Source organism: Carassius carassius, chromosome 12, assembly GCF_963082965.1.
Source record: "Carassius carassius chromosome 12, fCarCar2.1, whole genome shotgun sequence".
In the NCBI taxonomy this organism is placed as follows: domain Eukaryota; kingdom Metazoa; phylum Chordata; class Actinopteri; order Cypriniformes; family Cyprinidae; genus Carassius; species Carassius carassius.
In genome coordinates this window covers 32,839,999-32,860,525 of record NC_081766.1, presented here as the reverse complement: position 1 = coordinate 32,860,525, position 20,527 = coordinate 32,839,999, and the positions used below count along the sequence as shown (strand labels likewise).

General features: G+C 41.3%; 1 protein-coding gene across 2 annotated transcripts in view; it reads right to left on the bottom strand.

Moving 5' to 3' along the window:
* LOC132155279 (corticotropin-releasing factor receptor 2-like) overlaps positions 1-20,527 on the bottom strand; it is a 115,829-nt gene that overhangs the window by 33,041 nt on the left and 62,261 nt on the right. For both annotated transcript variants that reach the window (XM_059564158.1, XM_059564159.1), the window contains exons 8-10: positions 19,740-19,812; positions 19,255-19,340; positions 6,722-6,857 (exon numbers count right to left, since the gene is read on the bottom strand). In XM_059564158.1, the coding sequence (XP_059420141.1) occupies positions 6,722-6,857; positions 19,255-19,340; positions 19,740-19,812 (295 nt within the window). The remainder of the gene's footprint in view (positions 1-6,721; positions 6,858-19,254; positions 19,341-19,739; positions 19,813-20,527) is intronic.

Genomic DNA, 20,527 nt, shown 5'->3' with positions numbered 1-20,527 from the left:
CCGGTGCTCAGTGGAGGCCGAAGGGAAGGACCCGGTATTGCCCGTGTCCGTTTGGGGTCGAGAAGGCCGTCTTCGCTTGGCCTGTTCCGATAGAGGGACTTGCCAGTAGCCCTTAGTGAGGTCGAGGGTTGATATAAACCGGGCCCTTCCCAGACGGTCCAACAACTCATCGACGCGGGGCATGGGGTAGCAGTCGAACTCGGAGACCTCGTTGAGGCGGCAGAAGTCGTTACAGAAGCAGAAGGTGCTATCGAGCTTTGGAACCATGACGATGGGGCTGGACCATGGGCTGTGAGATGGTTTAATTACCCCTAACCTCAGCATCTCCTGTACCTCCTCCTCGATGGCGTGTCTCTGAGCCTCCGGGACACGGTAGGGCCGCTGCCGGATGATGGTTCTGGGTGGCGTGCGGACGTCGTGTTCCAAGACGTGGGTTCGCCCGGGCTGGGGGGAGAACACATCCGGAAACTGACTGAACAGGTGCTGCAGCTCGGTCTTCTGGGCGGCGGAGAGTTGAGGGTCCATGTCCACAACCACGGGAGTTGCCTTGGTGTAGGCCGAGAGCTGAGGCCCAGTTCCGACCCAGCGCTTCAGGAGGTTAATGTGATAGAGCTGGTCCTTCCTCCGTCTTCCGGGCTGCCGCACTCGGTACGTAACGGGGCCGCTCCCGCATCTCACGCAGGTGTTCCACGGTGGTACGGTGTACGGCCGGTTGTTGTTCCCAGGCCTCTCAGGCAACGTCGAGCAGACCACGGGGCTGGCGGCCGAAGAGTAACTCAAACGGTGTGAAGCCGGTGGAGGCCTGAGGGACCTCCCGACATATGGCAGCATCTTGTCCCAGTCCCTTTTATCTTTGGCCGTCACTTGGCGTAGCATCTGTCTCAGGGTCTGGTTGAATCGCTCGACAAGCCCATCGGTCTGGGGGTGGTACACCGTGGTGCGGAGCTGCTGGACCTTCAGGAGCTTGCAGAGGTCTGCCATCATCCGGGACATGAACGGGGTGCCCTGGTCAGTCAGTATCTGTGATGGGATGCCAACCCGACTACAGAGCAGGAAGACTTCCTGGGCGATGGCTTTGGTAGTTGCTTTTTGGAGGGGGATGGCCTGGCAGCGGGTGGCATAATCCACGATGACCAGGATGTGTTCATGCCCCCAGGTGGACTTCGGCAGCGGCCCCACTAAGTCCATCCCGATCCGCTCGAAGGGCACCTCAATGATGGGCAGCGGTATCAGCGGGCTGGGGGGAAGGGTCTGTGGTTAGGACCGCTGGCAGGTTGGGCAGGCTTGGCAGAACCGCCGGACTTCGGTCTCTAGGCCTGGCCAGTGGAACTGGTCATGGAGGCACTGGACAGTGTTCTGGACTCCTATGTGTCCTGCCATAGGGTGAGCGTGGGCTATCTCCATCACCGCTCCTGTCTTGCTACGCGGGACAACCAGCAGCATCTTTTCCTCCCCCCTCCGCTGTGCGACACAGTATAGCAAGTTATTTTGAGTAAGTTAACACCATAACTTAATAACATAAGTGGGTGTCTCCCCAGAGACAAAGGAACTATTTCCCGCTTCAGATCGTGGACGTTCATTGGTTGTTCATGCGAACAGAGGCGTGAACCCAGTCGCTCCATAAGAGACTGACACAGAAAGTGCTCAGTTGCACTTGGTCTGAGAGAACGTCTGGTTTCCATGGCTCCTTAGGGAGCTCTCATCTCCGTTTTTCTTTTCTTTTCTTTACTAGGTTTATTCTCATATTCGCCTCTCCCTACACGAGGGAGACGAACTCTGAATCATTTCTTTGGTAACTTCACGTTCGTTGAACCTTTGCGCGAGTCTGCTCACCCCGGAAGACCCGAGAGAACATGCACAGCTCCAAAAGAATGACACACGCACGCTCGTCTTTAGCAGCCACAAAGAGACCCACATGCAAGTATTATTTTCTATAGAGATTTAAAATGCTGCTTAAGGTTGTCTATTCCCTTGTTCAAGGTGATCTGATTCCTTGTTGTCTTTCAAAAGGTTACTGTCTGTGATTTTGCCATACTGGGCGATCATTCTGTGATCTCGCCTATTTCTCTCTCACCTTTTCACTCTCTCTGTCTCATCTGTTATCCGTTTTTGTCTTGTATTTGTTTTTACTGTTTGTATTGTTATACGCATATTTACTCTGTGTGAATCGTAGTCCAATATATCCAATATATATTCATGATTGCTTCTGTCTAAAATGCTCACATCATGAATTCAATGAAATGTTTGATCTTAGCTACAAAGCTTATTTGTTACTTTTCAGTAACCTAAATTTTATAAGGACAGGAGAATGGTTTCATGGCCAGAAACTATTTTTTTCCTGGAATTATAAGAAGTGATAACTTTATTGAAAGTTGATGAGTTAATCTTACGGCCGTTTGCTGGACAAACCACTGTTCGATTTGCATTAATTCCCAGTAAAAGATATCACGTTAATTGGTATGAAGAATTGAATATTGACATATTAATGAGTAAATTACACTGCCTTGTAATGAGTTATTGATATATACAATTGACCTATTTTTCATCTTCAATAATTTTAATGTAACTGTCATATGAGAAGAAAGTAAAGCAATGCAAAAAGATAAGGCAAAAGAAAAGGGACCTTACTGGAACAAGCTCACACCAAGCGCAAAACAGCAGTATTTTGAGAAGCTCTCAGGCATCCAAAATATTGACCCATACAAGCTCCCTGCAGCGGAATGGCACGGAGACCTGGACCATTTACCTCCATGCACAATGGACATTGTGAATTATCTTGTTTTTGAAAGAGAGAAAGAGAAGAGAGAAGCGCACTCATAAGCAACCCTTCTTGGTAAAGGGGAGCGCAGCTAAACTACCACGAGAACCGCCCAAATAGTCCCTCATGTTGAGGGAAGCGCTGCTTGATGCTGAGTGGAGCCCAAGTAACCAAGGTCTAACCATCTCAAGAAAGGGAACGAAGCTGAGTGCGTAACCTTTACCGTACAGGATTTCAGAAAGTCAGAGAGTCTTGCCTGCACACTTACCACTTACGTGGATTTTAGAAAGTGCCCAAAGTGTTCAACGTGTACACTCACCACCATGTGGTTTTCAGAAAGTACACAGAGCTTAGCGTGTGTACTTAAAGGTTCCTAAGCATCGCAGAGGTGTCGAACCGCACAGGAGAGGCAACCTCAAATTTACAAACCTCTGGCGAGGGGAGCATCACCTGAGGCAGCATATACTAGAAGACTTCCGTAACTGCCACCTCTACTTCCCGCTTGATGCATCAGCAACAACCAAGTTGCTAAATAAATATAAATATATATTTAGGGTTCGGGTCAGCCTTGGGCTCTAAATTTAACTGTGCTGCTCATGTCGGATCCGACGATCTTGGGTACAGGCCAGGTTCGGTTGCAGACCTCTAGTAAGTCTGTGCTCTTGGTTCCTTAATTTAACTGTGCTGCTCATGTCGGGTCCGACGATCTCGGCTACAGGCCGGGTTCAGGTGCAGACCTCTAGTAAGGTATAGAGAAGTGGTTCCCAATCCAGGTCCTCCTGAAGTACATCCAACTCTACACATTGTATGTCTCCCTAACAAAACAAACCTGATTCAACTCATCAGCTCGTTAGTAGGGACTTTAAAGACATCCACATGATGCCAGAGCAATCCCATTTATTTCGCCCTTGTTCTAAAAAATCCATAAACTCAGCGTCGTCTCAAGAAATATGTGTACTGTACACACGAAACGACTCAAAAAAGTTTTTTAAAGAGTTTTTGGTGCTGTAATTCTGCCACAGAGATACACCAAAAACCAGAGAAGAAGACTTGGAGCATGCGCATAAACTTGGTGCGCTGTATACAAACATTTTTGCTTTAGTAAATCTAATAGGCTCAGTCACTTCTGCAGCATGAACACAAGAATGTAGTCCGCCATTGTTGTTGTTATTGCTTTTACATGATGTAGCAGTGTCTGACTAAGGTCGAGATGTGGGGTGATGACATCATCATTTCACAAAATAAACAGATTGGCTGTACACACAAAGACGCAAGAGTGTCATTTTCAGATTTATCCACTCTGGGACCTGGTTTAAAAAAATAGAGGTTTCAGGATCCCCAATGCTGGATCCATCTGGACGAAATGCTGATACGATACAAATTTTTTAAATATAAATGTAATCGCGTCTCCGTGTGGATGGGCTCTAGGACCTGAAATGCTTGGGTTAGAATAGTTTACTCCAGGACCAGGTTTTGGAACCACTGAACTAGAGCAATTGCTGTTAGTGCTCAAGAGAGACTAATTACAATAAATCTGAATTATTATAGTTTACTGATGATCACAGTTAGATACTATATACAGTGGGGAAAATAATAATTTGATCCCCTGCTGATTTTGTAAGTTTGCTTACTTGTATATCACAATATTTTTACAGCACCAAAGTACAGTTCCTATGAGGCAATTATTCCAGTAATTGAATTAAACACTTCATGGTCATGTATTAATTTTGAGCTCCTTGATATGGTTCATTTTTATTCTCAAAAACATGTAGGTGCTTACTTGCATTTTATGATCACAGAGGACCACAGTTTCAGCTAAAACTCTTCTTTACTGTTCTACTAAAGAAGAAAAGAAGTCACCTACATCTTGGATGGCCAGAGAGTGAGTAAATTAACAGATTTTTGTGTGTGAACTATCCCTTCAAAGGTACAGTGCTGTGGTGTATCATACATAAATTTTTTTACGTATGTGAGGAATGATTTTTACAGTACTGTACTAGACACTACCAATGTCAACTATTCTATGCAGAGGGTTTCACTCTGCCAAAAACCATGCTGTGGGCATGACCTAATTGGCCAACAGGCAGCCTTCCAAGTGCCTAGACAATGTGAGGGAAACAACTCCTTGTTTGTGGCTATATGTGAATATGCTGTGGTAGGCTGAAGACCAGTTGTTAGATCATACAACATTCTAACTTTTCTAAATGAACTTGAGCAGGCCCGTCAGGATGAATATATCAGTTATATAATTACAGTACGTGGGACAATGTCAGTTTTCACCCTGCAGATCTTTTTCCAAAATAGTTTCAGGTTCACCCTCAGTTCATGAGTCTCTATTTTACACCATAATCCCCTGTCCTCAATCAAATAGAGTAATATTTATCTACATGGAGGTGGAAGGCTCCAATGCATGAATGTGATGTTGATGAAAATCTATGGCCAAATGTTGAAGACAGTCTTAATGTTAACAAAGTGTTTACTGTGAATTTATTTTGTTTCAAAATGCAACCACGGTATTGTTGTGAAAACACTGTAACATATTTTTCCTTGATGTGTTATTTGGTGTTTTTGTCATTTTGGTTGAAAAAAATATATAATTGAATATCTATTGTGATAACTGTGTATACTAAACTACAGTACAATTACCACCAACTGACTGTTAAAATATTAAACTGAAAGAAGATAATGCTGTTGTGTTTTGGCAAATAAACCAAATGTTTCCATTACATGTTAGAAACAATGATCATATGGAAGGAAAAAAATAAAAAAGTATATACAGTACATTCAAGAAGACTTTCTTTCAAGATTTCATTCAAGTTTTCTGTGACTAAAGAGATTTCAATTTTGAATCTGATTTGAATTTGAGCTATGAATTTGAATCTACGGTATGTGTTTAATATAGAGAACTGTGTGTAGTGTTTTGCAAAAAAATAAAATAAAAAAACAATAAAACCTTAAATGAAATAAATCAAGAACTGATCGTAAAACAGAAATTTAGCTAATTCAGTAGATTGATTAGGCAGATAAATTTCAGATTTTAGTAATTGCATTTCAAGTTTCAGTTTTATTGTTTAAACAATTTTGAAAAAAGTGTAGCATTTATTTTTTTGAGTGCTACATCAGCAGAGTATGATTTCTGAAATACCATGTGACACCGAAGACTGTATTAATGATGTAAAAAAAAAATAATTACATTTCCATCACAGAAACATTATACATATTGAAATTAGAAAAAAAAACATTACTTTTAATAGTAATAACATTTCACAATATTTACTTTTTTTTTTAAAAACAATGCATAAACCTTACCAGCTCCCAAACGTTTAAATGGTAATGTATATTTGCTATTGTTTTATTATTATTATTATTATTATTATTATTATTATTATTATTATTATTATTATTATTATTATTATTATTATTATTATGTGCAATCAGTAATTATGTTAGCCTATATATCTTAACAGAACATTTACAATAAAATCAAATAATAATCTTTCCAAACACAGCAAATTGCAATTACAGCTGAAAGCCTACAAATGTGTCCTCTTTTAGCCTTGCTGCAATATTTCAGTGTCTTTCAGGGATGTCTCATAAATTATTTTCATTGGAAACATGGATCAAAGAAGACAGGTTGGTTGGGTAATAGGAGTGGCAGAAAAAGGGACAAGGAACCTCACAGTACTGTACATGTCCATTATTAGTACTGATTAAACTATACATTTTTGGTAATTAACAGTTGTAGTAGTAGTAGTATTAATTATTATTGCAGCCCTGAATTACAGGATTTTTTTTTTCAAAGTGGCTTTAGTATTGGTCAACTATGATTTACTTAAATTCAAAGCAAATATTACAATAACTATCTTTATTTTTCACCATATTTTTCTCTGAACTAACTGTAGTTTTATAAATGTGATCAATATGGGCATGAAAATCTCTGTACAGACGTAATGTATGACTGACCTGAAAGGACTGGAGAAATGAGTTGAAATAGATGAATACAATCTGAGATATGTCATCCTCGCCTGGGTTCACAAAAAACAGCATATATGTGATACCGAGTAAAGGCAGAAGCACTAGAGTGGCCTTCACCGCTTTCCTGCAATCACAGAAAGAGAGAAAATGGAGAGGGAGCAAAAAAGAATAATTTGTTTTTTGCCACATAACTGATTTGACACTCCCTAATTTCAATTCTCATTACTTTATAAAATATAAAGAAATTGTGACATCTATTAGCTATGATCACTGTATTTAAACTTTTAAAAGGTCCCATGATTGCAGACCTCATATTAAATATAGCAGCTGTTACACTCATAAAAATAAAGGTTCCAAACAATGACTCTACTATTGCATCAGTACAAAAAACTTTTTTTTTGATGCAAAAGAAGAGTCATTTTTGGTTCCCCAAAAAACCTTTCAGTGGTCAGTTCCTAAAATAACCATTTTTGTCTTAGTGTAAGGAACATTTTTATTATCTAAAGAACCGTTGTCCACTACTAGGAACTTTCTGTGCAATGGAAAGGTTCCAATGGAACCACAAACGGAAGCACATGTGAATGTGAATTATTTGATTATGACTGACATTCCGGAAATTATTTTATGGATAAACGTTAAATGTCTGTGCGTCAGTAAGAGAGAGAAAGCTAGAACCCACTGTCCAACAGTTTGATGTCAAGCATCCCCAAAAAAAATCCCTTCAGGCCCGGTTTTACAGAGATACAGAGAACACCACAGATCATGACATACTCATAGATTGATTACAAAACGATACAGGTATTCAAGGACAGGCTCTAAGATGGTTTAGATCCTACCTGTCCGATCGCTACCATTTTGTTTATTTAAATCGGGAGTCATCTCATCTATCACCAGTAAAATATGGAGTGCCACAAGGATCTGTCCTAGGTCCTTTTCTATTTTCAATATACATGTTGCCCCTTGGTAATATTATTACAAAATAGGAGATTAGTTTCCACTGTTACTCAACTATATATATCAATGAGACCAGATGAAACTTCTAAATTATCTAAGCTAACAGAGTGTGTTAAAAATGTAAAAGATTGGATGACCAATATTTTACTCCTATTAAATTCGGATAAGACAGAGATATTAATTATTGGACCAAAAAACAGTACACAGAATCTAGTAGACTACAGTTTGCAACTAGACAGATGTAATGTTACTTCCTCTAAAGTCAAAAAAAATCTGGGTGTTATATTAGACAGCAACTTGTCTTTTGAAAACCATATTTCCCATGTTACAAAAACCGCATTTTTCCATCTTAGAAACATTGCCAAGCTACGAAACATGTTACCTGTTTCTGATGCAGAAAAGCTAGTTCATGCATTTATGACCTCTAGACTGTACTATTGTAACAGACTTCATGGTGGTTTTCCAGCATCTTCAACAATCAAGCTACAGGTAGTCCAAAATGCAGCAGCTAGAGTCCTTACCAGGTCAAGAAAATATGATAATTTTACCCCAATTTTACAGTCTCTGCACTGGCTACCTATTAAGTTCCATATCAGTTACAAATTATTATTACTTGCGTATAAAGGCCCTAAATCGTTTAGCTCCTGCGTACCTACCTTGCCTTCTACCACGTTACAATCCATCATGCTCCCTAAGGTCACAAAACGCTGGACTTTTGGTTGTTCCTAGGATAGCAAAGTCCACTAAAGGGGGTAGAGCTTTTTCACATTTGGCTCCAAAACTCTGGAATAGCCTTCCTGATAATGTTCGGGGTTCAGACACATTCTCTCTGTTTAAAACTAGATTAAAAACACATCCCTTTTGCCAAGCATTCGAATAATGCATCTCATAATTTGTGACTGCAGTTGTATCTGATCAAATGTGCATTCTTATTCTTTAGCTTGGGTTAAACTAATTAGTTTTACTTTGTTGAAACAGCAGCTACGCTAATGATGTCTCTATTTGTTTCATTGTTTTGCCACAGGATTTACATCCCATGGTAACAAGGATTTATGCAAGCTCCAGTCTGGATCCAGAGCACCAAGTAGAATATAATTTATTTTTTAATTATATTTACAAAAATATTCCGAAAATATTAAGAAAATCTAGTTGAGGTTACTTAGTAGATTCAACTCCATGTATTTCAATATACTAAATATACTTTAGAATTTAAAATACAGTTCATAACCTATCTCATAAACCACCTCATAAACAACTCGTTTTCTTCAGAATATGTTAAAATATAAAGTTAATGAGTATGGGTTCTGATAAGGGCTGGCAAAATGAATGCGTGCAATAATCTTTTTCATTTTTTTGCGTAAAAAAAATTATTGCAATTAACGCAGGGGCGGAGCTAGGGTTTGCCACCCTATTCACAACTACTGCTTCTTTTTCTTTTTTTTCTTGACAAGATTTGCATTTATTTAGATGCAGAAAGTCTTTACAAACACATTATACAGGAGACCTTCAGATGCGCATACCAACCTCACCTCAGCGCCATGTGCTAGTCAAATGAGCACGGAAAATGTACAGGTAAGATAGGAACTGTGGTTAAATTAGATGTTGTAAGGCCCTATATCAGTAAAAATTTTAAAATACTGTCTTGTCAGCCATTATTCTGTGCTTGTAGCATGTGCTCTTCAATTGCACACACAAATGCAGTGGCATGTTCTGTAGCTTATATCAAGTGAACTCAAGCCATGTCAGTTAACTTTTATTTATAAAGCACTTTATACTATACAGATTGTGTCAAAGCAGCTTCAAGGTGTTAAACATGAAACTAGCATGACGATAATTTAAGAGGACAATAGAAAACACTTTTTTTGTTGAAGTCAGTTCATAAATGATTCAGTGATGTCATCGTCAGCTCAGTTTAGTTCAAATAGTATCTGTGTTATCAAGTATGACAATTTTGCAAGAAAGTAAGTATCCCCAACTAAGAAAGCCAAAGGCGACAGTGGAAAGGAACCAAAACTCCATCTGTGACAAAAATGGTGAAAAAACATTGGGAGAAACCAGACTCAGTCGGGGGACCAGTTCTCCTCTGGCCAGATGAAACCAGCATGGTCTGGTTTAATTCCAGGCTGCAACACAAGACATACTGTGCAGAGGACTCATCTGGATCCTGTGGTCTTGTGCCGATGGCTGTCTAGGTGACGAGGTCTTTGCAAGGAATCTGTTTCAAGGACTCATTTAATTGTCATGGTCTCCACTGACTTTCAGGGCTCTAGAGGTCATCTCTAGATTCACCATTAGGATTGGATACAGACTGGATCTGGATAACTGCATTGACCATCTGATCTGGGTACAGACTGGATCAGGTGGCTAAGGTGACCTTGGAATAACAATGAAACAATCTAATAGTGTAGATCCCATTCTTCTTACGATGTAAAAAGTACATTGGGTGTTATGGAATTGTTCCTGGTTCTGGTTGAACTAATTAATGCAGTTTAACAGTTAATCATTAGCATAACAGTAAAAGCTAATACTATGTTTCTTGACGATATCTCACAAAGGTGGCATGTAAAGTGTGAAAAGCAACAGTCCTAGTACTAAGCCTTATGGTACTCCATACTTCCCATTGTTTATTGCTATAAATTGATGGTGGTCAGATAAATATGATTTGAACCATGCCAATGCAATTTCACTAATTCCTACATTATTTTCTAGTCTAGTCAAAAGAATTTTGGTTGATAGTGTTGAACGCAGTGCTAAGATCCAGTAGCACTAATAGAAAGATTCATCCACAATCAGTAATAAAAGCAGGTCATTTGCAACTCTGATGAGAGCAGTCTCAGTACTATAATACGGTCTAAATACTGACTGGAAATTGTCACAGATACAATTTTTCTTTAAGAAGGAACATAGTTGTGAGGATACTGTCTTTTCTAGTATATTTGACAGAAAAGGGAGATTTGAGTTGGGTCTGTAATTAATTCTCTGGGATAAAGTTTTTTTTTTTATGAGATTCTAAATAACAGCCAGTCTGAAGGGACATATCCTTATGACTTTGACAAATGAATAGTATTCAGAAGATGATCTATGACTTTCCTTAATTGCCTTTAAGTGTAAAGGAGCAACCCTATCTGAAGTGCTAGAAAAGAGAGAGTCAATAGTTTCTGTTACAACAACAAGTTTTTCTGAGTTATTGGATTTCCCGAGGAATTGAGACAAGTCAGGAAGATGGAAGTGATGGTTCTACCATATTTGTAACAAAGAGTTGAATTTGCAGCTTTAGCTATATAGATTATACACGAGACTAGATAATGATCTGAGATATCATCACTCTGCTGCAGAATTACACTGCCATTTATATCAATTCCATGTGACAGTATTAAATATGGAGTATGATTAAGACATTAAGTTGGTCCTGAAACATGCTGTCTAAGCCCAATAGAGTTTAGAATGCCTATAAATGCTGATCCCAATGCATCTTTTGCATTATCAACATGGATATTAAGATCTCCATCAATTAAGATTTTATCTGCAGCCAGCATTAACTCAGATAGAAAATCAGCAAATTATTTGATAAAATCTGTATGGTGACTTGGTGGCCTGTATACAGTAGCCAGTACAAATGTCAATAGGCATTTATCATTAACACTTATCACACTAAATAATGTTACATAAGGTACCATTTATTCAAACTAAGTATACCTGAAATAAGACCTCTGAGAAATACTGAAAATATTACTATAAATTGTAGCAACACCTCCCCATTTACCTTTTGGACGCACCTCATGTTTATAAAAGTAATCTTGGGGGGTAGCCTTATTTAAAGTAGTGTTATAATCTGTCTTTAGCCAGGTTTCTGTCAAACAGAGCACATCTAGGTTTTGATCTGTGATCATGTCATTTACAAAAAGTTTTTTATTTTTTATTTTTTTTTGTATTTGCTTGTTCAGGGAACAAACACAGTCTCTATAGCAGGGTTCCTCAAATCTTCCTCAAAAATGTGTCCAGTTGTCTATAAAACAGGGTATTCTGCATGCACCAGTTAAGATATCCAGCCATTGAGTGACAACAGTCTGCTGTGCATCTCATCACAATGGTAACAGGGAGAGGAACAGAGATCATTACAGTTTTTAGTTTTTAGATAATTAAGTTATATTTTAGAAGTTTTAACAACAGAGAGTGATAGTAAGATAGGGATTCCAAAGTCATGAAGTTACCAAAAAGGGGATTAAAGCTGCCTTAAAACTATACATGTATATAAGTATATATGAGCCACATTTAAGAACATGTCTCTGAAATGCTGTGGTTTTCCAAACTGTCCTGGAGCAGCCCAGTGTTACGGATCACTCGGAGACAGAGGAGTAACAGATGAGTTAGAGTTTATTTTAAAGACACAAGCAGAGGAGCGGGAAGTGAGGAGTGGATGGGTGTTGGGATCCGTGCCGGGAAGGTAGTGACCACACACACGCACCGTGAGGGTTTGGAGGATCTTGGAGGCAATCCTTGGAGAGAAGATGGAAGAAGAGTCTTCAAGGGTATCCTTGGAGAGAAGGTAAAGAGGAGTTAGTCCTAATAGTTAGCGCATAGGAATGATCTTGTCGCGAACGTGACCAGACAATGACTGGGTGCGTGTGTGTGGATTATATGGTGCTGTGGTGGCTGGCAGGTGATGAGGATCAGGTGGTGATGATTAGAATTCAGGTGAGGGTGTGCGCCGTGATTGTGTGGAGGTGTAACCTGGCGTGTTTGTGACAGTACCCCCCTCCCCACGGCCCACTCCTGAGGGCCGGGGACCCCGATGTCGTGGTGGGCGTCCTCTACCCCTGGGAGCTGGTCGGTTGGGGTGTCTGGAGTGGAAGGTATCCAGCAAGGAGGGGTCCAAGATGTCGTTGCGTGGGACCCAGGAGCGTTCCTCTGGACCGTAACCTTCCCAGTCCACTAAGTACTCCAGCTGCCCACCATGCCGCCGGGAGTCCAGGATGTCCTTGACCGAGTAGGCTGCGCCGTCATCTAGGAGGAGAGGAGGGGGGGCTTCCGTCTCGCCAGGTTCTGTGGAGGGAAGAACAGAAGGATGGTGAGGTTTCAGGAGTGAGACATGGAAAGTGGGGTGAATCCGGTACTCGGGGGGAAGTTGAAGTTTGTAGGTGACCGGATTGATCTGCTGAGTGATTGTGAATGGGCCAATGAACCTGGGACTAAGCTTGCGGCAGGGTAGACGCAGGCGAATGTCCCGGGTAGACAGGCAGACCTTCTGACCGGGTTGGTACTGGGGGGCCTCGGAACGGCGAAGGTCGGCTGCCGTCCTGCGTCTACGGAGCGCCCGTTGCAGTTGGTGATGGGCCGCGTCCCAGACCCTCTCGCTCTCCCGGAACCAATAGTCGACCGCGGGAACATCAGAGGGCTCTCCAGACCAGGGGAACAGGGGTGGCTGGTAGCCGAGTACGCACTGGAAGGGTGTGAGTCCGGTGGTGGGTTGACGGAGGGAGTTCTGTGTGTACTCGGCCCACCCCAGGAAATGGTTCCAGGAGTTCTGGTGGCCGTGACAGAAGGTACGGAGGAAGCGTCCGATCTCCTGGACCTTTCTTTCCGTCTGCCCGTTGGACTGAGGGTGGTAGCCGGAGGACAGGCTGATGGCCACACCTAGGAGGGAGTGAAATGCTTTCCATACCCGGGAGATGAATTGGGGACCCCGATCCGACACTATGTCCTCTGGAATGCCGAAGTACCTGAAGACATGGTTAAACATCAGTTCTGCCGTTTCCATGGCAGTGGGGAGACCCTTCAGAGGAAGAAGATGACAAGCTTTAGAAAATCTATCCACAACAATCAGAATACATGTGTTGTTATCAGAGGGAGGAAGGTCTGTCATGAAATCCACTCCTAGGTGTGACCACGGGCGATTGGGGACGGGCAGAGGATGGAGTTTGCCAGATTGTAGATGGCGAGGACTCTTGGACATGGCGTCCCCTGCTGCTGAGACAGGACCGCACCCACTCCGGTGGTAGAGGCGTCCACCTCCACGACGAATGGCAGATCTGGGTTGGGATGCACAAGGAGTGGGGCGGTCGTAAAGTCCAGCTTCAAGGCCTGGAAGGCTTCGGTGGCGGCAGGAGTCCATGACAGGGACTTGGGCTTCTGACGTAGGAGGTTGGTTAGAGGACTGGTGATGGTACTAAAATTCTGAATGAATCGTCTATAGAAATTAGCGAAGCCAAGGAATCGCTGCAGTTCCTTTATGGTGGTAGGAATGGGCCAATCCCGGATGGCACTTACCTTCCCCTCGTCCATCCGGATCCCACTGCGGTCGATGGTATAGCCAAGGAACTGCACTGAGGGCTGATGGAATGAGCACTTCTCTGCTTTTAGGTAGAGCTGGAAGTCCCTCAGGCGTTGCAAGACCTCCGCAACGTGGCGTCGATGTTCAGCTTGGCTCCGGGAGTATATCAAGATGTCATCGATATAAACTAGGATGAATTGATGGAGGAAATCCCGGAGCACCTCACGCATGAAGTCCTGGAATATGGAGGGGGCGTTTACTAGCCCATACGGCATCACGCAGTACTCGTAGTGGCCAGTAGGGGTGATGAAGGCGGTCTTCCACTCGTCCCCCTCATGTATCTGGATGAGGTTATACGCACTGCGGAGGTCCAACTTGGAGAATACAGTGGCACCACAGAGATGTTCTAGGGCCGCGGGGACGAGGGGAATAGGATAGCGAAACTTCTGAGTTATCTTGTTAAGGGCTCTATAATCTATACATGGCCGTAAACCTCCATCCTTCTTGGCCACGAAGAAGAAACTCGAAGCAGTAGGGGAGGTAGATGGGCGGATGTATCCTTGAGCCAGCGCCTCCCTGATGTAATCCTCCATGGCCTTCTCCTCGGGAACGGATAGGGGATAGATCCGTCCCCTAGGTACTGGTTCACCCGGCAGCAGATCTATTGCACAGTCCCATGGCCGGTGTGGAGGCAGCTTGGAGGCCCGCTTCGGGCAGAAGACATCACTGAAGGGGGCGTAGCACTGGGGTATGGAAATGGACTGGTTGACGACAGGGCTTTCAATAGAGGTGGTGTAGACTGGTAGTGGTTCGGGGGGATGTTCCACGGGAACTGGACAGCCGGAGATACATGATTGAAAGCAGGCTTTGCCCCACTTCAGGATTTCTCCGGTCTTCCAGGAGATCACCGGGTTGTGCTGCTCCAACCATGGGCGCCCTAGTATGACGTCAGCGGTGGAATCCGGCAGAACCAGCAGATGGATGTCCTCGCGGTGTAGGAGTCCTGTTTGGAGGGAGATTGGGCCCACGCAGTGGCGTACATACTTCTTGCTTAATGGCTTGCCGGTGATGGTGTGGATTTGGTAAGCGGCTAGCGTGGCCGCGGTTGGGAGCCTGAGTTGAAGGCAGAGGGCGCCGGAGATGAAGTTGCCGGCTGACCCAGAATCGAGGAGGGCGGAAACTGGAAGGGATACATCAGCCACAGTAAGTGTCACAACAGTGGTGAGTGATTTCATTTGATATCGTGAAGGAAGGATGGCACTCACCATGGGACGAGGAGGGCGAACGGGGCACCCAGCTATGGAATGCCCCGAGGCTGCACAGTACAGACAGAGATTCTGGGCCAGCCGTCTTTTACGCTTCGCCATAGTGAGGCGGTATGAGTCCACTAGCATGGGCTCGCTGGCTGGTTCTGGGGAGCTGACGTTCTCTGGTCGGCAGAGCGGAGAGGAGAAATGCGCCTGGCCCTGGTGCTCTTCTAAGCACGACTGCATACGAGTGGCAAAGCGGATGGACAGCTGGATGAATCGCTCGAGGCCGATGGTATCCTCGTATGCAGCGAGATGCAACCGCACTCTGGGTTCCAGTCCTTGGCGATAGGTAGTGAGAAGGGCCTGTTCTTTCCACCCACTAGAGGCCGCCAGAGTTCTGAACTGCAAGGCATAATCATTGACAGACATATTCCCTTGTTTCAAATTGTATAGTCTCTCACCTATTGAGGAATCCCAGGCAGGTTTGCCGAAAACTTCTCGGAAATGTTCGATGAAGCTAAAATATGACTGGGTTAAAGGGTTATTCTGGGTCCAGAGAGAATCTGCCCACTGTAATGCCTTGCCTTGCAACTGGGAGATAATGAAAGCTACCTTTGATCGATCCGTAGGGTATGAGAGCGGTTGCATCTCCAGGACCAGTGAACACTGAAGTAAGAATCCGCTGCATTCCTCCGACGAACCAGAGTAGGGCGCTGGCCGTGCCATGGGACTGGCGTGCACGGCAGGTGAAGGAGGGATGATGGGATCCGCGGAAGTGCTCGCTGGTGGTGGTGATGCGGGTGCTGACATGAGTGTCCGACGGAGTGCATCAACTAATTCCTGAAAGGGGTCCGTGAGGCTCATGCTTGTGTCTCTCGGTGCTGGTCCGGTCATCTTCCTGGAGCAGGAAGTGAGGAGTGGATGGGTGTTGGGATCCGTGCCGGGAAGGTAGTGACCACACACACGCACCGTGAGGGTTTGGAGGATCTTGGAGGCAATCCTTGGAGAGAAGATGGAAGAAGAGTCTTCGGAGGTTATCCATGGAGAGAAGGTAAAGAGGAGTTATTCCTAATAGTTAGCGCATAGGAATGATCTTGTCGCGAACGTGACCGGACAATGACTGGGTGCGTGTGTGTGGATTATATGGTGCTGTGGTGGCTGGCAGGTGATGAGGATCAGGTGGTGATGATTAGAATTCAGGTGAGGGTGTGCGCCGTGATTGTGTGGAGGTGGAACCTGGCGTGTTTGTGACACCCAGCACTGTCCCCCTAATCTAACACACACAATTCAATTTGTCAGCACATCAGTAGAGACTTTAAGACCCAAAGTGGGTCAGAAAAGGTAAAGAGATGTGAGGAAATACTGTACAATGCGTGTCAGATCCATGTCATGTTCAGCAGTGGTAGCTGTTAAAGCAGCCAAAATACCTTTATAACCAGCTGCTGTGATGACTGTGCATCAAAGAACAAAAGAAAAAAAGAGGAAATCAGTAACTTCTGTAGCTTTAAGGATTAATCTATATTTAATTTACAATTTAGTGTTTGATAACTTCGATTCAATTTCTGTATATTTCCTACTTGCTGAAAGCAACAGGTAGGCATTATAATGGGTTTGTGTGACGATTGTTGTTCACTTAATTTAAGTTGTTTTTTAAGTCTAATAAATGTTACCATTAATGACATTCGGTTATAATGTAATGTTAAATAGCTAAAGTCAATGGTTAAAATATTAGAATAAAAAATCATTGAGATATCAGTAGCATTGATATCAATGATACTCTCCTTCAGTCATAAAAAAGATGCCATTAAACAAATAATAAAATATACTGTCTTTTTTCTACTTTCACTTCAAGATTGAATGTGAAATAAGTGCAATATAAAAGTATATTTAAAAGCTTTAATATAAGGCTTATAATATTAATATAAGTAGTTATTTTATTTTAATTTATTGACAGCACTAGTTCTGGTCAATTCTGAAATTCAAGCAACATCGAAATCCTAACCTTTTCGAGAAAAGAGGATTAATTATACATAAGCTTGTCCTCAAGACTCAGACTCTGTTAATACTTATGAAATCAAGTGAAACGCCACAACTAAGTTTGCGAATGCATTCTCAGCAAACTCATATGAAAGGACTCCTTTTATTCCCTGCTCTAACTGAAGTAAGTATTGCCCTGAGATACATCCACACATTAGAAAGTCATGCTTTTATGTCAAATTTTCTGAGTTTCAAGCAATCTAAAAGCCTTTAAAAACCTGCACCTTTAAATCCTCAATCTCCAAAACCAAGTAACTTCAAATAACATGTCAATACAGATTTGCATAAGGATAAAGATGAGCTTTTTTGATTGTGTTTAGAACAGATCAGGTTTAACAGGTTTAGTGTCTATATAGTGGCATACAGAGGAATCTTGATCACAGATCAAACTTAACTTAAGTAGGTTCTGTTTTCCTTGATATGTGTAAGTCATCTGACACTCTAAACCACAACAGACTATTGTCTTAGTTATCATATTTTAATTTCACAGTTAATGCAATAAAATCATACATTTACTTGAGTACAGTACTTAAGTACAATTTTGAGGGATCTGTACTTTACTCGAGTATCATTTTTGGGGAGTACTCATGACTTTACTCAAGTAGATTTGAGAGGCAAATATTGTACTCTTTACTCCGCTACATTTCTATCCATAACCGTAAGTACCCGTTACTTCTTCGGCCCGTCCACACGGAGACGGAGTTTACCCCAATCCGATCTTTTTTTCCCTCGTCTCAAGAAATATCCGCGTCCGCTCGAAACCACAAAACGATGTAGTATACATGCCAGACCAGCATGTGGCGCTGTAATTCTGCCACAGAGATACACTTAAAACGGAGAAGAAGACATGGACTATGCTCATAAACCTTGCACGTGGTACACAAATGAACATGGAACATTTATTGATCGGTGTTAATGTTAGTTAATAAAAAGACAATCGTTCAGTGTTTGTTCATGTTGTTGTTGCTGTTACGTGACGTAGCGGTGTCTGACTGGGGCGAGACATGGGTTGATGACGTCGTTTCAGAAAATATATGGAAAAAAAGAAAAATCTCTGAAACCCTCTCAAACGTAATAGGATTATGTAGGCGCCACTGATTGGGACAGCCTATCAGCAATCACATTCAGCTTTCTGCCAAAGACTTCATGACATTTGATTGAAGTACAGTACACACAAACACACACACACAGAGTTGTCAAATATAGATTGTGTGTGTGAGAATGGTGTTATTCAGCTGAAAGAATTTTCTCCTGCCTTTGCCTGTATGTCAGTGTGAGAGGGAAGGGGCTTAATACTGTCACTCAAATGAGTTGAATTTTTGTTTTTCCTTCTTTGTACGCTGACCTAAACACAGCTGATTAGCTGATTTTCTTCAATCATTTTTTTTTTCTTTGCTCTATGCTGCGTGTATAACACAGTTATAGGTCAGGTTCAGAGGTGTGTCAGAACATTGCTACATTGCCTTTGCTGGTTTAGGTTTATTGATTTGATTGATGAAAAAACAGAAACTCACATGTACACAATTGTTAGCTGAATTTTCTTTTCTGATATTACACATTAATGTAAACTAAGCATTTGCTTTGATGTTCTTGAGTATGCGGTGTGTTTAACACAGTCAGGTTCAAATGTGGGTGCAAAAAATCCATGCAAAAAATCCATGTTTTTTTACAATTAAAAACTATTCAATCTGATATTTTAGATAATGATGAGAGAATGCAAATTGGGTCAGGTTTTAAACATTTTGGGATCTTCTTAGACCCACATCTGACAGGATTCAATGAATATATATATATATATATATATATATATATATATATATATATATATATATATTATTTTTTCACTTGTCATTATGTATAGCTTCATGGTCACAAGGAAGAGAGAGTTTCAAAATTACATGAGGTTAAGTAAATAATTAAAGAGCATTTATTTTTGTCGTTTTGTCTTTCAGCCTAAGCAAACATATCTCACTACTCTTGCTCATTACAGTTATATTAAAGATCTTTACCTGTATTGTATTGTTTCAGATGTGGTTGAAGCCCTCAGTTTTGTCATTAAAATGCGCACAATGTTGAAAAGGAACACAAAATTTATCTATATCAGAGAGAAAGAAAAGAGATAAGAGGCAAGTGGTTATGCATGTTCTTGAAACAGTTTGATGTTTCTGCATCAATGCTTTTACATGAAGAAATAGATTCAACTTAACTAGCATCAGTTCGGTAATTCCCTTCAGTACTCTATCTGAAAACAGCAGACATTGCTCTGATATTAAAAGCTGATATTCTGGCAAGGTCTGGCTTTCTATTTGCTGATGTTAATAATTTTTTAAAATCACAATGGTTATTACATTTACATTTTGGCCATCTCAGTCTTTGTAATGGTTTAAGAGTTAATTTTTGTTCATATTCTTTCAATTGCTTTACATTATTCCTCCACTTGTTGGACCACAAATCACAAACCACAAATCAGAGATAATAATACAATAATACTTACAAGAAGAACTAAAATCACGGGCCCCTGATAAATGTAGTCTATGTGCTTTCCAGGTTCCTTCCCAAACCAGCATCTGGAACACAGAGATTTTCTTCAGTATGTTCTCACTTCTCACAGCATATCTACACTTCCACAATTAAATATATACTTTAATATATATATATATATATATATATATATATATATATATATATATATTTTGTGATTAAAATTAACAATGGGTTGAATTGTATTTCAATACTACTTGGGAGTAAGTTGGATCACTTACATCTATGTTGCATCTAGATTCATCTAACTTTTTCTTTAGTGTTGCAACTATAATACAAGTGAAGTACTTATAGTATAATGTTTATATATTTTATATTTTACATAACATTTTTATTCAGTATCATTTTCAATGTCATGTTGTAAATGCAGCAATAGTTCATTAACTTACCTTACAGAATGCAGTTCTTTGCTTTTGCAAAGTATTTATTTACTCAAAATGTATTACTAAAATTGGGATGATTTAGTCTGAAGTATTGAAATACTACACATTCAAGTATATACTTGTAGAACTATCACTATACTTACAGCATAAAGTTATTTGGATAATTAAAAAAATATACTCTAAGTTTAAATAATACAAATAATTAGAAGTATACATTTATTTATTTATTTATTTATTTATTTTGTAAAGGTCCTATATTGCAGGAGATGTTCCTATATTGTTAGCAATTAACTAACAATGTAAAAATCCAGTAAAAATCCTAAATTTTTATGAACAGGTTTTTATTCTAACAGCCCCC